The following is a 22,133-nucleotide window of genomic DNA, read 5'->3' as shown; positions in this document are numbered from 1 at the left end:
CTGGCTAAGCATTGCTCCCCCAATATTCCGGTTATATGACGGCGACCTAAAACAACTGAGCCAGGACCAATCAGGCTAGTGAACAATATTATGAGCAACGTCTCCCGCCGTCGGGGTGCGATGACACGCCATGAAACAAGTCAACAAGCATGACATAAAATCGTCCATTATACGACAAGCGTTTGTATAGGAAGAAGAAGAAGGGAGGAAAAACGTCTTTGAAAGGCATTTAGAAGTGATACACATAAGGAAGAGAATATATGGATGTCAACTTCTTTATTATGAGGAACACAACGTTTCGGAGTATATGCTTACTCCTTCATCGGGTGAATGAATGCCATGAGACAGAGAGCATATGTACATGTAAGGTTACATCTTGTGTCACGTGTTGTGTGAACAGTAACGTACGATACAAATAACTATAAGATATACCACATCAGGCCCTTATGCCGAAAAGTCACATTGGACAATAAAACACTTTAAATAAAATATAAGTAAAAGTTGTTAAGTCAACTGTAACATTGATGACAACGCCAATGGAGGCACGACCTAGTCTAGCCCGGAAACCCTATGGGTCCTTCACTGAACCTACTCACGTGATTTAGAGTTGTTTTTCGACTGAGGCATTAATATTCAAGCTTTTAAGGTGAGGTGAATTGGGGTTTATCGTCGCGACCAAGATTATTGCACTTATATAGCGACGTGTACACGTGTGTGTGTGTGTGTGTGTGTGCTTGTACCTGCCTAGACTAATGCCATATTGATAGCGCTAGCCCTCTGAGATACCATGCCGCAGTTTAACATTGATACCCCACTCAGACACAGAATACTGACTCCGAGACAACCAGTCCTTGTTTTAGCCCCTTGATGCTGAGCGCCAGGCAGGGTAACAGCAAGTACTATTACTTAACGTTTTTTGGTGTGACGCGGCCGGGGATCGAACCCCGGACCTTCCGCTTTCCAGGCGGACGCTCTACCACTAGACCACGGATCGAGTGAGTGAGTGAGTATGGTTTTACGCCGCTTTTAGCACTATTCCAGCAATATCATGGCGGGGGACACCAGAAATGGGCTTCACACATTATACCCATGTCGGGAATCGAACCCGGGTCTTCGGCGTGACGTGCGAACGCTTTAACCACTAGGCTACCCGACCACGGATCGAAGCTCTCTAAAGGCCACATGATGTCTTTTAGGTGTCTGATCGTGATTCCAGGCTTCCACATGTTGAGTGAGTAGTCGGTCTGTAACCCTGTTCATTTATTCAAATCAATCAGATAATTTATATCTCATGAATACTCTGAATATGGAAACCCGAGTGGAGCCAAGAGCTGTTGAATTATTTACCTGGGAGTGGGCAACCTCGTTTATCCAGTATTATATCTCCGTTCTTTCTTGAAAAGAGATTTCCTTTTTTCATAGATTGAAGATTTCTAAATTTCGAAAGTTAAACTTACCCCGCGGTATTTTACGCAAATACGCAGCTCATATAGCTCTGTAATCTGATGTTAAGGACGTTTTGTACATGGTTGTTTAAACATTGCCCAACCCTTCTAACATTAACTGAAAATATGAAAACCACAACAAACAGATTAACCTCTATGATTTTTGTCATTATATATATAATGCATACAAATTAATAACTTGTTGGAATTGAAACATATATACATCTCAGCCCAATGCTGCAAGCCACCGGTATTAGCAGCTGGTACATGGCTACATAAACACAGTACTTATAACATGAATATTTACATACCGTATTCGACGTAATAAGCGCCCAGGGCGCTCTCAAAATTATAAATAGGGGGCTTTTATTAGAATATTATTTTGGTGGGGAAAAACAGAGTTGGAAGATCGTAGGTTTCGTGGTTTATGCTGACAGCCTGAAATGTTTACATACGACAGATATATTTTTTCTAGAATGTAATTGCCCATCATTAAGGGTGCATATAACACACGAGTGCATATTATACACGAATAAATAAGTCCTGGGTACATTAATCAATCGGAAAGGGGTGCTGATTGGGATTGTTCACTAGCCAATATATTTGCAAATATCGCCATGGGCGCTTATTACGTCGAATACGGTAATGGTTATTCAATCGGTATTTGACTAGGCCTCCAATAGACTTTACATGCTAACCAAATCAAACATTCTAGGTATGTCGTTCTCTGTGTGTGTGTGTGTGTGTGTGTGTGTGTGTGTGTGTGTGTAGTTCGAAGACTTGGTTGGTTGCATGTCATTGTATCTCAGTTGCATGAATCAATGCTCATTATGTTAATCACTGGATTGTCTGGTCCAGCTCGAGTATTTTCAGACTAACGTCTTATAGCTGGAATAGTGATGACTGCGGCATTAAACAACAAACAAAACATAACACTGCAATTGTATCCATTAGTTCTGATTATATTACATCAGCGGCATAATTCGGATTCATAAGTCTAGGCAGTATTTCAAAGGTGAATTAATAATAAATTTCGTGGGAAACGTGTTTATAACTTCATTGAATGACAAAGTATTTGAACAAATGTGTGTGTTTATAATTTATTAACGGAATCTAGCATCCATACAAAGAGCACGTTTGTGATTACGCTCCCACGGGAATTCAGGATCGGTAAAGGGGCGGTCGGATAGCCTAGTGGTTAAAGCGTTCGCTCGTCACGCCGAAGACCCGGGTTCGATTCCCGACATGGGTACAATGTGTGAAGCCCATTTCTGGTGTCCCCCGCCGTGATATTGCTGGAATATTGATAAAAGCGGCGTAAAACCATACTCACTCACGCACTCAGGATCGGTAAAGGTCCCTACCGTATTTCCTCAAATAAAATGCCGGTTTCGAATAAATGCCGGGGTCTCGATTTAACTCCGGGCCATGATTAAACGCCGGGTAGTTTATATGCACATAATTCTCCCCATTATTAAACGCAGGGAATAAAGAGTGTCTGAAAGATATATACTCCCGGGCGTTTAATCAAGGAAATACGATATGCTTGTCGTAGGGGCAACTAAATGGATCACGTGATAAGTCTTGGTGACTCGCTTTGCAGATTTGCGTCCCTTGGGCACGCCAGAAACCTATATGATCGTGGGTTTGAATCCCGGTTCGCCCCGATTATGTTTCTAGGTTTGTCAGCACCATACCCGTGCTCATGGGTTTCACCGAAGTGGTAATAGTTTGAGATCTGCATCACTTCGGGCTTTCCTCCCACATTAATCTGACACGCCGTGATATAACTGGAATATTGTTAAAAGTGGCATTAAACCCAACTCACTCACTCACTCACTCACTCTCTCTCTCTCTCTCTCAAGGACTCTGTTAAGTAGTTGAGCGAAAGAAGTGATTTTTACCATGTTGATACTGCCATGTAATGATGTCTACATTAGTGATAAGAAAATTAAAAAATGAGAATACACATCTCATAAGCCCTACTGTCTCTCTTTTTCTCTCTCATAGGCCGTGGTGTTTCTGTGTGGGTGTGTGCAATATAAAGTTTGGTCTCTCTCAATTTGAGTCGACCCTTGAAGATCCGGGGTAGAATAGGTCTTCAGCAACCCATGCTTGCCGTAAACGGCGGCTATGTTTGTCGTAAGAGGCAACTAACGGGATCGGGTGGTCAGGCTCACTGACTTAGTTGATGCATGTCATTGTATCCCAGTTGCGTGGATCGATGCTCATGATGTCAATCACTGGATTGTCTGGTCCCGATGCGATTATTGCGTCCCTTGGGCACGCCAGAAACCTATATGATTGTGGGTTCGAATCCCGGTTCGCCCCGATCATGTTTCTAGGTTTGTCAGCACCATACCCGTGCTCGTGGATTTCACCAAAGTGGTAAACATCTGAGACCTGCATCACTTCGGGTTTTCCTCCCTTATCAAGCTGACTGGCCTTGATATAACTGAAATGTTGTTCAAAGGGCGTTAAACCCAACTCACTCATTGTATCACGACTGCATGTAACCTTGCACGTATCAGTCATCGGTTTGTCTGGTCCGGACTCGATACTGTATACAGGCTGCCGTCATATAGCTTGAATATTGTGTGGCGTTAACAATTAACACCAGTACATCCATACAAAGATTGTACTATAGAGCCAAGTTGCTCCATAAGTTAAACTGGAATGAATTTCACGGGTAGTATTTTCCGCCAACACCGGTATCAAGTGGTAGTATCAATCAATGCTTGAGTGATGTCACGTGATATGCTTCCGAATACCACTGATACTCAAGTCATATATCCATTCATAAGACTAGCGTAGCTGGCCGAGCAGGTGGATATTTATAGACAGCGTGGTTTTTCGCGCAGGATATCCCCTAAAAACTGTTCACGTTTGAAACCTGACGCACTTTCATAATTCATTTCCATTTCGGCACCAGACACATAGGCACTGATGGCGATGTTGCCGGTACGGTTTCTTTCAAGATGCAGGAGCGTAAATCTCTTTCACGAACAAGGTAAGACTATGAGATGGTTTATATTCACGCTTATGCACTTGTCGTAAAGACTGTTAGCAGTCAACCATGGCACAAACTCTCTCCTTCGTAGGGCTGCTCGTCCGACCCGGCGGCCATACTATTTATTATAACGCGGTTCTCCGACAGCGACCATTTGACGGCATGCTTTGGATGCCGGGTAGACTTGCTTTGGATCTTTCATATCGTTTTCCGTGTTTGCGTTGTAATTATAGATGTGTCGCTCCATGATATAATCGCAAATACATACATTCACAAATTCAACTCTTTCACAAATACATGGTTATTTTTTCCAGCTCGTTGCTCCGCCGTCACTTTTCTCCAGGGAAGGCGTTATAGCGGGGTTGGCCAGGTGAGTGCTGGAAGCCCATCTCGTATTTCGGACAGTAATGGTATATTTGATACCATATTTCGTTTTTCAATATGCATATGATATTAACAACATAAACGACTCCAGGGTATCTTATGAAAGAGGTGTGACACGTGGAACAGCTTGAATTCACAGGGTTTGAAAGTAGGTGGACCATGCCGGGGTGGTTTATTTTGGAGTGACATGTGAGAAGTTTTCCTTCTTGATTCCTACTTCCTGGTAGGAACAGCTATCAGGTTGTTACATGTCAGCACGGTTAGTTACAGGCAAAGTCGTGTGTATATAGTAGCCTGTTTTGCATATTGGGTATGTGGACCAAAGACGTGCATACATCTATATACCTCTTTGTGTAGACTATGTGAAAGAATGAGAGTGAATATTGTTTTACGCAACTCACTGGAATGTTTGTTTGTTGTTTAACGCTGCACTCAGCAATATGCTGGCGGTCTGGATATAATCGCGTCTTGACCAGACAATTCAGTTGATTGACATCATGAGCATCGATCCACGTAATTGGGATACAATGACATGCATCAACCAAGTCAGTGAGCCTGACCACCCGATCCCGTTAGTTGCCTCTTACGACAAGCATAGTCGCCGTTTACGGCAAGCATGGGTTGCTGAAGACCTATTCTACCTCGGATCTTCATGGGTCGACACAAATTGAGAGAGACCAAACTTTATATTGCACCCACCCACACAGAAACACCACGGCCTATGAGAGAGAATAAGAGAGAGAGTACAGCATATGAGATGTGTATTCTCATTTTTTAATTTTCTTATCACTAATGTAGACATCATTACATGGCAGTATCAACATGGTAAAAATCACTTCTTTCGCTTAACTACTTTACAGATTCCTTGAGAGAGTGAGTGAGTGAGTGAGTTGGGTTTAACGCCACTTTAAACAATATTCCGGTTATATCACGGCGTGTCAGATTAATGTGGGAGGAAAGCCCGAAGTGATGCAGGTCTCAAAGAGAGAAAGAGATACGGCTTACGAGATGTGTATACTTCTATAGACATCATTACTTGCCAATATGAATTTGATCAAAATCACTTTTTATCTTTACTACTATACAGTTTTCTTGTTTTTTCATTCAGATTTTGTAAAACATTAATACAGGTTTCTACTGAAACAACAGGTCTGATAAAGCTGCCACATTAATACAAGTTTGTATCCCTGCCAGCAGAGACCATATCTATTATATGGTCTCTGCTGCCAGTGGTTGTGTCATTGACACCTAAAATTGTTTAAGGAGTCCTGAATCCACTATCAAAACAGCTGATCATGACATAGCCATATTTAAAACATATTTTATGTCAATTACAAAGTTTTGGTTGTTGTAAGTAGGCTAAACATAATCATGTATTATTTTGGAATTACAAATTTTGACCTCAATTTGGACTTTGCACATTGACCCAGCCCTTAAATCCTCCTATGTTGCATTATTGACTGTATAAGCATCTGTGAAACCGAGGGTTAGACCTTTTATACATGTCCGATGTCGACGAGTGTTATCAAAAGCCACATTGATTTTGAAAGCTGAATTTGGTGAAATATTCAATTTAGAAGTATAAATTCAAATATAAATATGTAAGTTGGAATTACTTGAACATGTTCAAGGCATCTTGATTGACATTTAGTTTCAGCCATCGTAGAAGGTTTTGTCAAGGTTTTCCTATTTAGAGTGAGGAGAAAATATTTTTTATTCAGATCTTAAACATTTTAAAAGAGAAACCTTAGTTATGCCAAGGGTTGAATGAGTGAGTGAGTATGGTTTTATGCCGCTTTTAGCAATATTCCAGCAATATCACGGCGGGGGACACCAGAAATGGGCTTCACACATTGTACCCATGTCGAGAATCGAACCCGGGTCTTCGGCGTGATGAGCGAACGCTTTAACCACTAGGCTGTCATATAGCTGGAATATTGCTGTGTTAAACAGCAAACAAACAACCTTGATTCAAGCTTGTCAAGCACCTTGACAAAGTGGATTGTTGTTCACAATATCAATCACTGGATTATCTGGTCTTTACTCAATTTTTTACAGGCCGGCATAGCTGAAATATGGCTGAGTGAGGCGTTAAACAACAAACAAACAAATCAAACAGCACAGTAATATGTTATTTGTTTCTGTTACAGAGATCCAAAGAACTGAAGCAGATGCTCACATCCAACAATTTAGAATACTTAATGGAAGCCCATAATGGATTGAGCGCAAAGATTGTCCAAGAAGCAGGTAATCTTGAGTGAGTGAGTGAGTTCAGTGCCGTTTTGAACAGTATTTCAGCTATATCACGGCATGTCAGTTTGATGTGGGAGGAAAGCCTGAAGTGATTTTTAAACCCTTAAGTACGGGTATGGTGATGACATTATCATTGCAAAATTTGGATTCAATCTCACAATCAGTGGATCCTGGCATAGCTAAGGGACATAATTCTGCAAAGACCCTCCATGTCTCATGGACGTTAAGACAAATGCCAATAGTTTACTTGAAGCTGAATTGCTGCAGACATCCTAGCAATGATGTCATCAAAAATGGCTCACAGAACTCACATCTTGTTCTGAACATGTCGAAAAGTCATATTGACAGTTACTCAGCCAGCACACATCATGGTGTAATTTGATATGTATAGATGTATTGTTAATAGTGTTCTCTATTGATCACTATTTTTGTAGTCCATCTGTCACCTATTTGCCTGTTACTTATGCGGAGTGTGAGACTGTTTCCATGATCACAGCAATGGTGAGGTGAAGGGAGGTGAACATGGTGAAACGAAACAGTTAAAGTGGCATAAAGTTTAATTTGGAAAAAATCTTAAGAACCAATTTTTGATTTGGTGCGTCCTTATTTCAAAATTTCTATTAATATATGTAACAATCTTAGCCAAATTCGAAAAGTAAGATTTAATATTGTGGGGCCTTATTTAAAAATTTGTATTCTGACATTTAATGTTCTAAGCCAAATCTAAAGAACATGTAATTAATTTTGTGGAACCTTATTTCCGAATTTCTAATCACGGCTGTAATAACCTTAACAAAATCTAAAGAAGAGTTAATGAATTTTGTAGGGCTTTGTTTAAAACTTTATTCACTTCTTAAGCCTAAGGGTAGCCTAGTGGTTAAAGCGTTCGCTCGTCACGCCGAAGACCCGGGTTCGATTCCCGACATGGATACAATGTGTGAAGCCCATTTCTGGTGTCCCCCGCCGTGATTTTGCTGTAATATTGCTAAGAGCGGCGTAAAACCATACTGACTCTGAAGAATGTATACCGTATATGTCTGCAGATAAGCCTACTTTTGAGGACTAGAAAAAAGATTCCGTAGGAAGGGGTCGACTTATCCACGGGATACACTTGCATGATAGTATTTTTCAGACGTGATCTGTCGGAAACATCGCTTGAATGATGGTCTGATAGATTACAACGTCCAGAAAGTTTGGCAGTTGCCACGTCTTCAGCCGTTATTGTTATAATGATCAATAAAGTTATTATTATACACCCATGTTGTCATTATTAAATAATTTTTTGCATGTTACTATTTCCGATCATAAGTTTTCAAATGTTCAAGGTTTATCGTTCTTAATAAACATGTGACATCAAAGATCCGTGACTCGAGATGTACCATTTGTTTCGTGCAGGATTAGCGTGTAAAGTTTGGAAATCACGTGCAGCATGTCGTGATAAGAATAATGACACTGTGGTAACACTTGACTGATTGTTAGTTTGTCATTAATTGTACACATTGGAAACATCTCTTCTTAATGTACATACTTCTCTATATGTTTCTATGGTTTGCATTTCTTTTGGCAATGAGTATATATTGGTATTTTGTCAACGTCAGGTTTCAAGGGTGTTTGGGCGAGCGGCCTGGCAATGTCAGCTCAGATGGGGGTGCGAGACAGCAATGAGGCATCCTGGACCCAAGTCCTGGATATTCTGGAGTTCATGACGGACGCGTGCGATATTCCGGTATTGGTGGACGCTGACACCGGCTACGGCAACTTCAACAACGCGCGTAGGCTTGTGAGGAAGCTAGAAGAGAGAGGCGTAGCTGGTACGATCAGTTTGTCGGTTTTCTTGAAAATTGTTTTAATATAAACATGAATACATTTTTTTCACAAAAAATGTGGCATATGCTTTGTTTAAAAACATTGATTAAACTACTTTGAAATATTATCTTTAACTGATGATAATTAATTAATGCGTTATTCATGCGCAGAGAAAATATTTTTTCTCATGTCAGCCATAAAATTATTTATGGCCATTTTGGTTCAAAATGTCATGAAGTTTGGTACATGTGTACCGTGTGCGAAATACGCAAAGTGTCGGAAAGTGCACGTTAAATACCCAATAGCAAGTAAGTAAGTAACGGGGATCAACATGTATGTTCCAATTTGGGTGGGGGGGGGGGGGGGGGATAATTTAAATTTTGACCTTGACTTAACCTACGCAGTTGACCAAATAGGCACAAATCAAACTGGACACCATATTAATTTTTTTTATTGACAAGGAAAATTTATGAGATGAGAAATAAAATTAATCTCAAAATATTAAGTCACTGTAAATGCTTCCACTTATACTTGTTTACAGGTGCATGTTTAGAAGACAAGCTGTTTCCAAAGACCAACTCATTACACGATGGCCGTAGCCAGCCTTTAGCTGACGTAGAAGAGTTTGCACTCAAGATCAAGGTCAGTCAATACGAGTCAGTCAAATTCCATGCTTTTGTAGTTCTAAATCCAGTAGGGGTAGCTGATTGTAGCTGAAAATGAAACAAACAAGAAATGGCCATTCAGTGGTGATGTATTTTATATGGGTATCATAGTTGTGTTTTGGACCGTAAGTTTGCAGTGTTTTAGTGACTGTTTTTTGGTCATCTTGTATATTTTTGCCTGACAGTTTATATATATATATATTATGTTAGTGAGGTCACAATGATACATTTCATGATAGTGGGGTCACTATATGATAAATTTCATAATAGTCACAATATCATACATTTCATGATTGAGAGGTCACAATGTGATATGTTTCATGATTGTGAGGTCACAATGTGATGCATTTCATGATTGTGAGGTCACAATGTGATATGTTTCATGATTGTGAGGTCACAATGTGATATTTTTCATGATTGTGAGGTCGCAATGTGATATTTTTCATGATTGAGAGGTTGCAATGTGGTGCATTTCATGATTGTTAGGTCGCAATGTGATATGTTTCATGATTGTGAGGTCACAATGAGACACATGTCATGATTGTGAGGTCACAATGTGATGCATGTCATGATTGTGAGGTCACAATGAGATGCATGTCATGATTGTGAGGTCACAATGAGATGCATGTCATGATTGTGAGGTCGCAATGAGATGCATGTCATGATTGTGAGGTCGCAATGTGATGCATGTCATGATTGTGATGTCGCAATGTGATGCATGTCATGATTGTGAGGTCACAATGTGATGCATGTCATGATTGTGAGGTCACAATGTGATGCATGTCATGATTGTGAGGTCACAATGAGATGCATGTGATGATTGTGAGGTCACAATGTGATGCATGTCATGATTGTGAGGTCACATTGAGATGCATGTGATGATTCTGAGGTCACAATGTGATGCATGTCATGATTGTGAGGTCACAATGCGAATGTATCATGGCTCATGTTACTAGCCACTCATTGGTCTGGCTGAGACTCAAATGTATATGGCGATGGGTTAGCCTCTGGGTTATAGGTTTCCCTCATCTTACCAAAGACCGGGGTTCGATTCTCCACCCTGATACAATGTGTGAAGCCCATTTCTGGTGTCCCCCGCCATGATATTGCTGGAATATTGCTAAAAGCAGCGTAAAACCATACTCACTCGAATACATATAGATGTCTGTGATATGGCTTCAGTATTGCTGACTACGACGTAAATTGACATTCACTCACTGATGAATGAGTCATGGGTCATGTACCTCCATCCAGGGTGGTAGACTGAACGGAGCCGATGGGGAGGTTGCGTGACCCGAGGTTCGTATGACATGTTGACAGCTGACAGACATGTATCAACAAACATCCACTTCCCAGGACCTGCAAATGTAAGCTTCTACCTAGCCTTGCTCCAAGGCTGTACTGAATGATAAGTCTATGGGTGTATAGTACTCTATCCTTATAATATGCAAGACTAGATATGAGGACAGTACACCAGTCTCTTATAGGGACAGGGGGCACGGGTGGCCTAGTCGTCTAAGGCGCCGCGATTCGCTGTGCAGATTTGCGTCCCCTGGACATGCCACAAACCTATGATTGTGGGTTCGAATCCCGGTTTACCCCGATTATGTTTCTAGGTTTGTCAGCACCATACCCGTGCTCATGGGTTTCACCGAAGTGGTAAACGTCTGAGACCTGCATCACCACGGGCTTTCCTTCCCACATTAAACTAACACGCCATGATATAACTGGAATAATGTTAAAAGCGGCGTTAAACCCAACTCACTCACTCACTCTTATAGGGACAACTTGTTGACAACTAATAATGATTGCCTTAGACACTTGTGCAAGTCTAGCTTCTAGCTTATAGTTACTTACACTACAGCCTAGTTTATATTGGTGCAATATTGTTGTGGTTGTCATGTGCCAAACTCACCATATGTCTAAATATAAGCTAAAATATAATACTGTATTTCCTCTATTAGATGCGAGACTCTTAATTGACGCCGGTCATATACTCTATCAAGAAAATATAACCCTGGCCTCTTTTAGACACTGGGTCTCAAATACTGTGATATGTTGGTCATCAATAATGACTTTTTTGGGAAATACATCCTTTCACTGTAGAATGTGAGATTCAGTATGGTACTGAGTTGTCATTGTCGTCAGGTCAACAACTTGTGAAAAATTCATAGACGCCGTGGCGTCTAATAGAGGAAATACAGTAATTCTGTTCTATTTAATCAATGCTATTTTATGGACACAGTTGAAATGTGTTCAGAAGGCTACTGAACAAGGGGTGTCACAATATTTTTCACTGGTGAAAAAATTGCTGCTTTAGGCTCAAAAGAAAGTATGATGTTTCTGGTCCCTGTCCTGTACCAAATTGATTAAATTGATCGTTCATTGATCTCTCAACAGCTGCTACAATCACGTCTCTGTTATAATGAAATACAGGAGTTCAGTATATCTTCAACACAGCTAAGCAACTGGTATTTAGGGGAATAAATATAGCTGTCAGCTTTTACAAGACTAAATATAACTTGTGATAACTTAGGGGGTACACTTGGGCTGTTTAATTTACCGTATTCGACATAATAAGGGCTCAGGGCGCTCTCAAAATTAGAAATGGGGGGCTCTTATATTAGAATATTAATTTGGTGAAAAACAACAGAGTTTGAAAGATCTTACATTTCGTGGTTTATGCTGACAGCCTGAAATGTTTATATACGACAGATATATTTTTCCAGAATTTAATTTCCCGTAATTAAGGGTGCATATAACATGCATATTATACAAGAATGAATATGTCGTGTGTACGTTCATCAATCGGAAGGGGTGCTAATTGGGATTGTTCGCTAGCCAATATATTAGCAAATATCGCCATGGGCGCTTATTAGAGCGGGGCGCTTATTATGTCGAATACGGTATGCCAAAAGCTGATGAGTCTTTTACTAAGTTGTATATTGAATGGGACCCTTCCAAGTTCTCCATATACTAAAACATTTAGGGTCAATGTCCTCAGACCAGTGGCAATATTAATTTTTTATAAATGATTCTTTTTAGCAGCTTCAGCTTTTACATATCCCCAGACTTCAGCTCCATACAGTAGGAGTTACCATAACGCCAAATGCTTTTAATTAACAGTCTAAGGCTGGAGGTTTCTTGCCATTTTGAGTAAACAAAACACTGTTTAGGATGCGGTCTCTATCTCTCTACTTTTAATATGTAAATCGTTAAAAGAAAAAAGAACAGCATTCTATATTTGTTTGTGTGGGAATTTAAAACATCTGTTTAGAATAAGGAAACATACAAAGCAAGGTCTATGGAATGTAAATGTAAAGGCGTAAGTTATTTGTCCATTGTCACCTTGGTATTGTGACGTCATAGTTTCCTAAATGTTATGACGTCACGTAACTATATGTTACTACTTCATGTCTGTTACCCAGTTATGGCCTGATGAAACTTGTATGTGGTACGAGTTGAAAGCGCTAGCCAATTAAAACTGTGTTCAATCTTACTCCACTTATTTAATTATTACCACCACACACACACACACACACACACACACACACACACACACACACACACACACACACACACACACCGAATACTGTACTGTGTCTGAAAACAATATAATTTTCTAATGTTTAAAATTTGTTAAAAATAACCCTTACAAATTGCAAGATGGACTTCAGTGATTTCCATTTTTTATTTTATTTTGAACTTTGTATTATGATATCTAGTTGATGACATCGCTTTTCAGTCCATGTTTCCTTTCCAAATTCTTGAAATATTTTGTTCACCTCTCTTATAAATACTTGTGTTGCTGTCAAATTTCACAACATTTCCTGACAAACTTTACATTGCATAAGACCTTCACATTCCACCAGGGGTCCGGAAAATTTAAGATCCCAATTGGACATTTGCATTTAGGCCACGCCCCCTTCAAATAGCGTATTTTAGTGCGACTTTTCACACACATTACAAGTTGTTACGTTCAGTGTTCCCTCGTTATTGCGAGCTTCAATATAGCGCTAACTCGGTTATAGTATGCGGTAAAGCATGGCTCACAAAATTTACTAACATTTTTGATAAATTCAAGTTTTCCAATGACACGATGTTTTCCCCCATCATTATCAGCTGATCACCGCGATCACGTAACACCGGAATAATGATTTCACTCATCGCATCACTAAGCCACTGTACTGCAATGCATGCATACAGCCTCATGGGTGATAATACCATGTAGATATGGGTGTTTATACATTGAAAATATACATCATACAAGGTCAACGCTTTACATACTGATTGTAAAATGTCAACAAATTTAACCGACCTGGAATGACCGATTAGCTGATCGCAGAGCCTCGCTTCGAATCGCTGCCAAGTGGTTTACCGTTTTAATGTAAGCAGTTGTGGTCATCCCTGATGTGTCATCGAATCACGGAATGTGTATTTCAGGACATCACCACAAATAGATCATTGTTAAGGCGAAAAGGTATATTGACCATACCCCAGCGTGAACGTTGCCGATTGAGGTGAAGGCTACGCTGGTTAACTGTCTATAGATGTGTTAGTAACAAGTACCGCTTGTATCATGCACACCACATGCGCCATCAGTTTAAGGTTTGACCTGCCGAATTCTGCACCGGTACATTGAGAAATATAGAAATATAGCTCCCGTGTAATACCAATTTTATGAAACGAGTGAATAGTTCTGGTATAGCATACGGACAGACAGATTAGAGAGAAATACTCTCATCAAGTTAGACTTAAAGTGAAAGTCAGATGATTTGTGCTTTCGAGTATGTGGGGTTTGGGGCGACTGTCATCTTCTGATTAGGGCGGGGACAAGTCCAAATTTACTACCCGGGTACCTACCTCCCTATTACCTGACCCTACCCGGGTACCTGCTGTAGGTCTCAAGAGATAGGTACAAAATGTCCGATTTGGAAACGTGTGACCATACTCCTGTCAAAATGTATTTAGATACAGGTATAAAATGATCTGATCATGCATACACTGAAGTTGATTGAAGTTTTATCTTTATGCAAACATATAAAGTCAGAAGGAATGCGTGCATAGTCAGAAAGAAATGTGAACATTTGTCACTTATAGTGTAACCATAGAGTTCTAGATAATTTTTGCTATTAAACAATATAATCACGTGACTAACCACGGGTCCGGGTAGTCCTATTGGTACCCGGGTCCTACTCATGACCCACCGACCCGAATACCCGAGTTACCCGTCCCAGCCCTACTTCTGATGACTCTTGTTTTAAATTGATTTGTTTTTTGTTTTGTGTCCAGGCATGTAAGGATCATATGCGAGACCCCAACTTCTGTATCGTGGCCCGAGTGGAAGCATTCATAGCCGGCTGGGAACTCGATGAAGCAATGAGACGTGCCGAAGCATACTTAGAAGCAGGTACGAAGTGTTGAGTATACAAACCTGTCAAACAGAAGAATTTACAACACAAAAAGAAGTTAAAGACCTAATTATTTCATATTACTACAGTATGTATTTCCATATCCTGTAACTTCTTTCGAGAAGTATATATTCACTATAATGTCTTACCACCAGCAAGGGCTCCAGATACTTTTTTGCCCGTAAAGATCCGGGGTAGAATAGATCTTCAGCAACCCATGCTTGCAGCAAAAGGTGACTATGCTTGTCGTTAAAGGCGACTAACAGGATCGGGTGGTCGGGCTTGCTGACTTGGTTGATGCATGTCATCGCATCCAAATTGCATGGATCAATGCTCATGATATTGATCACTGGATTGTCTGGTCCAGATTCGATTATTTACAGACCGCTGTCATATAGCTGGAATATTGCTGAGTGCGGCGTTAGACAACAAACCAACCAACCAATCCAGAAACTTTTTGTTTTGAGCCATTGAGTACTCACGTGTCTTTCACACTGGGTATTGATAGTTTTCTTTGGGTATGCAATATATTTTTACTCCCTTGGGTCCAGTCAGTTGGGTATTTCTACATCAATGAGAGAACACTTTTATTAATAATTCTGCTTAAATGCTATTTTAGTTGACTTCTAATTTGTATCTGGTCGTGTGCTGGCCCAAGTGTGTGAAAGGTTGAACAAACTTGCTACCAAGAGATACATGTCTATGGTAATTAACAATAACCAAGATCCGGCCCTTTTTATGCCATGTTCACTACAGTAGAGTTCATGTGATTGTAATGTCTGAATCATGGCACTAAGGTTCTTTCGTACAACAGGCGCTTGGAGCTCTGACCTGGCCATGTTTTGTTTGAGATCTGTTTTCACAGTCAGCTCTACTGCATCTTCCCGAAGCAAGGGAGTTAACTGACTTTAAAAGACTGGTTTCCACCCTTGCTGAACTAGGCTGTAATTCCTGGGCTCAATCGTAGCGCCACCAGTGGTTATTACGAGTCATGAACCTTCTGAGCCTCTCCTATGGACCAATCAGATTCCACCTCTCGTATCACTTGCATTTGTATCAAACAAAATGGTGGCGCCCAGTCAAGACGATCTGATCGATAATCAAGTTCTATAGTGTGATATAACGGGTCTTACATCGCAAAGTGCATCAAAAATGGGTGAGCACCTTGATTAAATACATGAAAAGATTTGGAAAATATTTGTTGACAACAAGTTGACGGTGTACATGCTTTGTAAATCCTGCAATCGACCGAAATCTACACGACAGTTTACCTACCGGATTTCGATTTCGTTGGATGATTTTGATTGGACTATGCGTGGACTTGTTAGTCCAGCCAAAAAGTAACTCCATAATACCAGCCTAGTTCAGCAAGGGTTGAGACTTTTATAGTCAGTTAACTCCCTTGCCATCCTTGAAGATGTGTGTAGTTATGCCATGTCTGTTCTTGGAAACAAATAGGTCATCTGTCGCAAAATTTCAACGAGACCATCCCCTTTGTATCTAGTGTTTAATAATCATCAGTCACTGAATAATTAGAAAAATTCAATGAAAGTATTTATCAGGTCTGGGTCAATACACCAACTGCGCGATACGATACGTATCAAGATACCTTGATCACAATCCGTATCACGATACTTGATCACAATCCGTATCACGATACTTGTGCTCTCATCTGTGGTGCGTAAACCATCTTTTTAATACCTGGCACACTTGGCAGTGTCAAGTATGAATAGATGAAAATATTTGTTTTCACAACTCATTTTCACTGGTAATTAGTGTTTGGTGTTACGTTTATCGAAGAATACATTTTAAGTAAGAATCGATACTTTCTACTTTGGGTGCGATTGTAATCAATGCTTGTATCAAGAAGTAAAAAATCTTGATCCACTTATGCATCATCCCATTAATAGAATTATAGCCCTGATGGTTTTCTTGCTGTTAGTTTGGATCACACATTCTGTCCTATCAGTAATGCCACACTTTCTATCATAGCATGATGAGATAAATTCGAGGCTTTTTGTCAAATGTTGATTTAGAATCTTGTGGTCCTCAGGTTAAACAAGTTTGTCTGCAGTTTACTTGAGGCCTGTCATGGTCGTGTCATTCTTGTGATGTCTTCTGTTCCAGGAGCAGACGCCATCTTGATGCACAGCAAGCGGAAAGATCCGTCACAGATTGAGAGCTTCATGAAGGCATGGAATAATAAGGTGGGGATAAAGAAATTAGGCACAGACCATTAAAAGAAGAAAAATTATTTGTTCTCAAAAACTAGAAAGAAAGAAAAAAGAAACACAGTCCACTTAACATGCTGAAAATCCCCAAAAAATTGGGCTCTCCCTTTTAGAGAAAAATATAATACACCTTGAAGGGCTATCTCAAACAAGCAGGGAGAATTGGTCAACCCATGCTTGTCGTAAGAGGTGACTAACAGGATCGCGTGGTTAGGCCTGCTGACTTGGCTGATGCATGTCATCATATCCTGATTGTGTGGATTGATGCTCATGACATCTGACTTGATTACCGTATTCGACGTAATAAGCACCCACAGGGATATTTGCTAATATATTGGCTGGTGATTAATATCAATTAGCACTCCTTCCGATTGATCAATGTACACAAGACTTATTTATTCGTGTATACTACGCACTCGTGTGTTATATGCACCCTTAATTATGGGCAATCAAATTCTTGAAAATATATCTGTTGTGTATAATATGCACAAAATCTTCTTTTATATCATTTCAGGCTGTCAGCATAAACCACAAAAATAACAATCTTTCAACTCTGTTTTTTATCTCACCAAAATTATATTCTTATAAGAGCCCCCTATTTCTAATTTCGTGAGCGCCCTGGGCGCTTATTATGTCGAATACGGTATTTACAGACTGCCGTCATGTAGCCGGAATATTAAGGAGTGCGGCGTTCAACAACAAAAACAAACAAATCAAACAAACAGAAAAATCCCAGATCTCCCACTCTTTCGTTATGAATCAACGGCCAAGGATCGAACCACGGACCTTCCACTTTCAATTGTGAAAGAATGTGTTGTGCAATAAACTGAGGCTGATCTGAAAGTTGTGGCTGTTTTCAGGGGCCGGTCGTCTTAGTGCCGACGACGTACTACACCACGCCTACCGAGCAGTTCCGAAACATGGGCGTGTCCACAATCATCTGGGCCAATCACAATATCCGGGCATCGGTGAAGGCCATGCAAGAGTTGAGTAAGCAGATTCATCAAGAACAGAGCCTTGTTGGCATCGAGAAGGACGGGAAGGTGAGGGAAGATGCAGGGAAGTCATGCATACTCTGCTGCAGTAAGGGGCGGTGGGGTAGCCTAGTGGTTAAAGCGTTCACTCGTCAAGCTGAAGACCCAGGTTTGATTCCTGGAAATGTGTGACGCCATTTCTGATGTCTCCCTCTGTAATATTGCAGGAATATCGCTAAAAGCGAAGTAATACCATACTGACTCACTCCGGTGCAAACCCGTGAAGATCCGGGGTAGAATAGGTCTTCAGAAACCCATGCTTGACGTAAAAGGCGACTATGCTTGTTGTAAAAGGCAACTAACGGGATTGGGTGGTCAGACTCACTGACTTGGTTGATGCATGTCATCGCATCCAAATTGCGTGGATCGATGCTCACGGTGTCAGTCACTGAATTGTCTGATCCAGACTCGATACAGACCACCGTCATGTAGCTGGAATATTGCTGAGTGCGGCGTTAAACAACAAATATACAAATTAACAAACACTCCGGTGCAGTGATGAGTTATACCACTGCCACAAGCTAATTTGCTGTATCACATGATCAGACTTTTCTCTTGTTTGTAAACAAATGCTCTAATCCTGAAATCTGAGCAAGTCGGCCTAGAAGAGGCCTATCTGAGAGATTTACAGATTGTTTTGCATAATTAAATTAAGATATACTACTATTATTACCAGTGAGAAGTTTGCCAGTACATACAAACACATCAAAGTGTTTGTCTCGCTGGCAATCGGTAGGGCTTTGGTGTCTGTACGTGGACCACTAATACCTGTAGGTATTCGCTTCCCTGTCTTTAAGCTCGTGAAAAGCATTTCAAGCGAAAAATCATTTATAAGGCTCCTGTTTCGATTAAATATATTGAGAGCAATTTTGAAAATAGACCCATGACAAACTCACATTCAGAAAAAAATTGACCTGGTGTCATTGTAATGCCCACACCTTGTGTTGTAACACCATCACCCAGAGTCACTTTAATGCCAATGTCTAGTGTCACTATAATGCCAATGTCTTGTGTCACTATAATGCCAATGTCTAGTGTCACTATAATGCCAATGTCTTGTGTCACTATAATGCCAATGTCTAGTGTCACTATAATGCCAATGTCTAGTGTCACTATAATGCCAATGTCTAGTGTCACTATAATGCCAATGTCTAGTGTTACTATAATGCCAATGTCTAGTGTTACTTTAATGCCAATGTCTAGTGTCACTATAATGCCAGCACCAAGTGTCACCATAACATTTTAGTGTCTTCAGGTTTCGAATTATTGCTTCCATTTTTTACAAAAATAATGGATAGTGTCAAAGGCTTGCTCAGTTAACAATATCTAGTTCTAGCCACTTTCTTAGCAAGATAGGGCTGGTCGGGTAGCCTAGTGGTTAAAGTGTTTGCTCGTCACGCCGAAGACCCGGGTTCGATTCCCAACATGGGTACAATGTGTGAAGCCCATTTCTGGTGTCCCCCGCCGTCATATTGCTGTAATATTGCCAAAAGCGGTGTAAAACCATACTCACTCACTCACTCACTCTTAGCAAGATGCGAGTATGAATATCACCAACATATATACTGTGTAAATATAGGGACTAATCTCCATGATTTGTTTACTGTCTAGATTTTGACGTACATCATTATCTGCCTGAAACGGAGACACGGTCTGTGTGTAAATTAAGTCAGAATTACTGTTTGATTGATATATTATCAGGCAAACAAAGAAGGACTTGAATATCAATATGGCTATGAATATGACTGCTGATTTGCTGGAACCGTGAGTGACCTAGCATTGCCTGTTACAGGTTGTGCCGGTGAAGGAGATTTTCCGTCTCCAGAACGACCAGGAGCTGGTGCAGGCTGAGGACAAGTACCTCCCCGAGAGATAATGATAGTGCTTGTATAGAGTCAACCCTGGATTAAACAACTCATCATCTACAGTGAAACCTGGTCATACCAAATCCCACATAACCATCTATAGTAAAACCTGGTTATAACAAACTCCACCATCTATAGTGAAACCTGGTCATAACAAACTCTGTCTATAGTGAAACCTGGTCATACCAAATCCCACATCACCATCTATAGTAAAACCTGGTTATAACAAACTCCACCATCTATAGTGGAACCTGGTTATAACAAACTCTGTCTATAGTGAAACCTGGTTATAACAAACTGGTTATAACAAACTCCACCATCTATAGTGAAACCTGGTTATAACAAACTCTGTCTATAGTAAAACCTGGTTATAACAAACTGGTTATAACAAACTCCACCATCTATAGTGAAACCTGGTTATAACAAACTCCACCATCTATAGTGAAACCTGGTTATAACAAACTTTATCTATAGTGAAACCTGGTTATAACAAACTCAACCATCTATAGTAAAACCTGGTTATAACAAACTCTGTCTATAGTGAAACCTGGTTATAACAAATCCCACATCACCATCTATAGTAAAACCTGGTTATAACAAACTCCACCATCTATAGTGAAACCTGGTAATAACAAACTCCACCATCTGCAGTGAACCTCTTGTTGAGTGAAACCATTATTGTTAATAATAGACAATTAACATATGACTGGTTGATATAACCATATCCATCGCAGAGCTCTAGAAGCTCTTGGTTATTTGAGTTTTTCTCAGGGGTTTGATTTTAATTGGGTATCCACAATGTTCAGAGAGTATTCAATTTTTTTTTCCCACCTGTTTCTCTGACAAATGGGTATTTTAACTTGAAAATCGGTTTCGTAACAATCCCTGAAAATCATTAAAAACTAAATGAATAGTAAAAGTCAAAATCTTGAATTGTTAGAAACGTGTTATTTTTTTAATCACCAATCAGAAACTGTTTAAGATACAACATGTACATTGACTAGGCACCATGTGCTTTTCAATTGGCATCTATCAGTATGTTTGTGGCAGTAGCTTCTTCGAATGTAACTCGGTAAGTGAGTTTCACAATCGGCTGATACACAATCATTTTATCTATCAGCTGAAATATATGCAATCGTTTTATCTAATAGTTATAATATAATTAATTTCATTCAGAAAGCATATTTACAGTTTTTGTTGCTTAGGATTTGATTTGTCTGCATATTTCAGTTTATTTAATGCATATTTTATGTAAATATGCAGCTTGTCTTGAGCTCTGTTATCTGTCATACTCATTCAACAGCCCAACCTTCTGGAAATGAGGCTTCAGTTCAACATTGTTATACAAATATTCATTTTACTGCTTGGGACCAGACCCCGTTCCACAAAGTGATCTTAGTGCTATGATTAACATAAGCCTATGTTAAAGCATGGGAGTTAAGATCAACTTAGCGCTAAGACACATTGTGAAGCGGGGCCAGAGGAAAGAGGCCGTCTTATCTGATATAAGGACTCCATTGACTTCTATTTGTGGGGAGGGTTGGAGGTGGTCAATGCACCAATAGGTGAAAAGATGTAAGAAAGAATTGTTGTAAAAATGAAGTTAATTCTTAAGGCTTAAAAAAATAAAAGAATTGGTTCTCTGGCACTGACTTTTGGAAATATAGTGTGGATGAGTGGTGTTTTTTTTTTTTGACTGTTCAAACTAGTATTAATCAAATCAACAGCTGTCTACCATCAACCTGGGATAGGGCCTCCCTACATAAACAAGAATAGAAACTCCTATTGCCGCCATTACCATATTAGGAGATGCGCAGTAAAGGGAAGTAACTGCATGCTTTAATGAGTGAGTGAGTGAGTATGGTTTTACGCCGCTTTTAGCAATATTCCAGCAATATGACGGCGGGGGACACCAGAAATGGGCTTCACACATTGTACCCAAGTCGGGAATCGAACCTGGGTTTTCGGCGTGACGAGTGAACGCTTTAACCACTAGGCTACCCAACCACCCCTCATGCTTTAATGGATT

The 22,133-nt window shown here is 40.1% G+C and overlaps 1 protein-coding gene across 2 annotated transcripts; it reads left to right on the top strand.

The window, feature by feature from the left end:
- The first annotated feature begins 4,232 nt into the window (after positions 1-4,232).
- LOC139472348 (phosphoenolpyruvate phosphomutase-like) lies at positions 4,233-21,799 on the top strand. 2 transcript variants are annotated; one of them, XR_011653879.1, is made up of 10 exons: positions 4,233-4,455; positions 4,770-4,825; positions 6,990-7,086; positions 8,691-8,903; positions 9,440-9,540; positions 14,856-14,973; positions 17,102-17,181; positions 18,066-18,248; positions 20,032-20,173; positions 20,249-20,265. XR_011653879.1 is itself a non-coding variant. In XM_071254812.1 (9 exons), exons 1-9 carry the CDS (start codon positions 4,392-4,394, stop codon positions 20,113-20,115), a joined length of 996 nt encoding a protein of 331 aa, XP_071110913.1. In that variant the 5' UTR covers positions 4,233-4,391; the 3' UTR covers positions 20,116-21,799. The 2 variants fall into 2 exon arrangements, 1 of the variants encoding a protein (XP_071110913.1); XM_071254812.1 differs by having other exon boundaries at positions 20,032-21,799.
- Positions 21,800-22,133: the final 334 nt, after the last annotated feature.

This window comes from Haliotis cracherodii, unplaced genomic scaffold (assembly GCF_022045235.1).
Source record: "Haliotis cracherodii isolate W230 unplaced genomic scaffold, xgHalCrac1.p SCAF_24, whole genome shotgun sequence".
Taxonomy (NCBI): domain Eukaryota; kingdom Metazoa; phylum Mollusca; class Gastropoda; order Lepetellida; family Haliotidae; genus Haliotis; species Haliotis cracherodii.
Note: the sequence above shows the minus strand (reverse complement) of the source record. Positions and strands in the feature narration are given on the sequence as shown.

Bases quoted from the DNA above. Each gene is read 5' to 3' on its own strand.
- LOC139472348 (XM_071254812.1), top strand. From the start codon at position 4,392: ATGGCGATGTTGCCGGTACGGTTTCTTTCAAGATGCAGGAGCGTAAAT. The intron at 7,087-8,690 runs GTAATCTTGAGT...TGTCAACGTCAG, and splicing joins AAAGATTGTCCAAGAAGCAG to GTTTCAAGGGTGTTTGGGCG. The intron at 9,541-14,855 runs GTCAGTCAATAC...TTTTGTGTCCAG, and splicing joins AGTTTGCACTCAAGATCAAG to GCATGTAAGGATCATATGCG.